Source organism: Raphanus sativus, chromosome 2 (genome assembly GCF_000801105.2).
Source record: "Raphanus sativus cultivar WK10039 chromosome 2, ASM80110v3, whole genome shotgun sequence".
NCBI classification, from domain to species: Eukaryota; Viridiplantae; Streptophyta; class Magnoliopsida; order Brassicales; family Brassicaceae; genus Raphanus; species Raphanus sativus.
Window position 1 is genome coordinate 7,757,931 of NC_079512.1, and position 1,956 is coordinate 7,759,886.

Consider the following 1,956-nt stretch of genomic DNA (forward strand, 5'->3'; position numbering starts at 1 on the left):
AATAAATTATATGTAAGGTATATAACTATAAAGACTAGAACAAAAATAGTATTTAAAAGTTTTGAATAGTAAAACATTGAATGTTAGAAACCTTTTTTAGAAAACAAAAGAAAAGTTGTAGATATCCTAATAAGAATCAGTTAAGAAAAAGAGTTTAGTTTCCCTAGTGACTAGAATGAAGTGATAGAATGCTAGAAAAAAAACAGATGAAATGTTGAAATGTGTATCTTCATATAAGGCAAACAAAAATAATCCCTATCAAATTATATTTTTCTATCAATTTTTTATGGATGATGTATATAACTAAGTAATATATTTTTAAAAATTTTAAGGATATACATAAAAGATAATTATTGTAGTGGAGAAAACAAAAGTAGAAAGTGAAGAACCAACATGTAACCTTTTTGGCCCATGCATGTGAATATGTAGCAAGAGACACGCTTCTCTGTTCCCTCTTCTATACCATTTTCATTCCTCTCTTTTCCAGTTTCTCACCCGAAAATTCTTTCTAATTATTTCCGTATTTTAACTACTACTACTATTAAATATCAAAAATAAGTTTTCTTCTTTATTCACCTATAAAAATATAAATTAAAACCTACTCCTTCCTATCGTTCCGCCTTCCCCTTATTCTTCTCTCCACGTCTCTCTCTCTCTCTCTCTCTCTTTCTGCAGAAACATTCAACAACTCTCACGATGATGGCGGTGGATCTTCTATCGGAAAACTCTAACATGAGTCCAAGAATCTCGTTCTCTCGTGATTTCTGCCAATCCGATGCAATACCGGTCGAGAAACGTCCGCTACGATCATCTCCCAATTCCAAACCGTCGAGTCTCAACTCAAGCGTCGATTTCGATTTCTGCATTCCCGGCGGCGTAACTTCCGGCGAGAGCTTCGACCAAGGCTCTTGGTCCGCCGACGAGCTTTTCCGCAACGGGAAAATATTGCCGACCGAGATCAAGAAGAAGAAGAAACCCGAATCACCACCGCCACCTGAGAAACGCAAACCGGATAAAAAAGCATCCGATACCGGTCCACCCGAACCGTCTAAACCGGATAGTAGAAAACCGAGAAAACCGGTTGAAGTAGACGAAGATGACGCCGTCGTAACGGAGGAGAAACCGAGTACGAAGTCGTTTTGGGGGTTTAAGAGGAGTAGCAGTTTAAACTGCGGGAGCAGTTACGGACGGAGTTTATGTCCGTTACCGTTACTAAACCGGAGCAATTCGACCGGTTCGACTTCCAGTAAACCGAAACAGAGCTCGAGGAAACACGCAACAGAGCATATAAAGCTACAACAATCGTCATCGTTATCATCTTCGTCTTCTTGTTCATCGAGTAACAGTAGCTTTCAGAAACCGCCACTGAAGAAGAATTACGGAGGCTACAGTTACGGAAGCCATGGGAGTGGAACTAGAGTGAGTCCGGTTATAAACATGGTTCCATCTGGGAACTTGTTTGGTTTGGGTTCTCTATTCTCTGGAAATGGAAGAGACAAGAATAAGAAGAGATAGGTTTGGTTCTGATTTGGTAAGAGAGATATTATTCCTGGGTTTACTGTTTGATCCTGCTTCTTCCTTCTTCTCTGTTTCTTTCTCTGAAACTCTGAAGATTTTCTGACAGTGTGTTTTGTGGGTCCTATTGCCAACCTCTTTGTGTCATTTTTTAGATTGTTGTGGTGTAATTGTTTTTTTGTTTGATTTGTTAGTTTGTCTTCTATCAATGTTTAATTCTAGATTTTATATTTCAAGAGGCTGCTAATTTCAGATACACATCGTGCATGATTGGTTACGTCTTTACTCCTCCAATCCAACTCTACCCCTAAACATTATTTACAAAATGATTTGGTGTACCACTACATTTATTCTCATCCAAAAAATGACATAACAAAGCATCAAAGTAAATATGACATGTAAAATATTTTATTAAATTTTATATTTGACAAGAAAAATTAA

General features: G+C 37.4%; 1 protein-coding gene across 1 annotated transcript; it reads left to right on the forward strand.

Moving 5' to 3' along the window:
- The first annotated feature begins 454 nt into the window (after positions 1-454).
- Positions 455-1,751, forward strand: LOC108821173 (uncharacterized). The gene has a single exon (XM_018594221.2). The coding sequence runs from the start codon at positions 697-699 to the stop codon at positions 1,513-1,515; it is 819 nt and encodes a 272-aa protein (XP_018449723.1). The 5' UTR covers positions 455-696; the 3' UTR covers positions 1,516-1,751.
- The last annotated feature ends 205 nt before the right edge of the window (positions 1,752-1,956 follow it).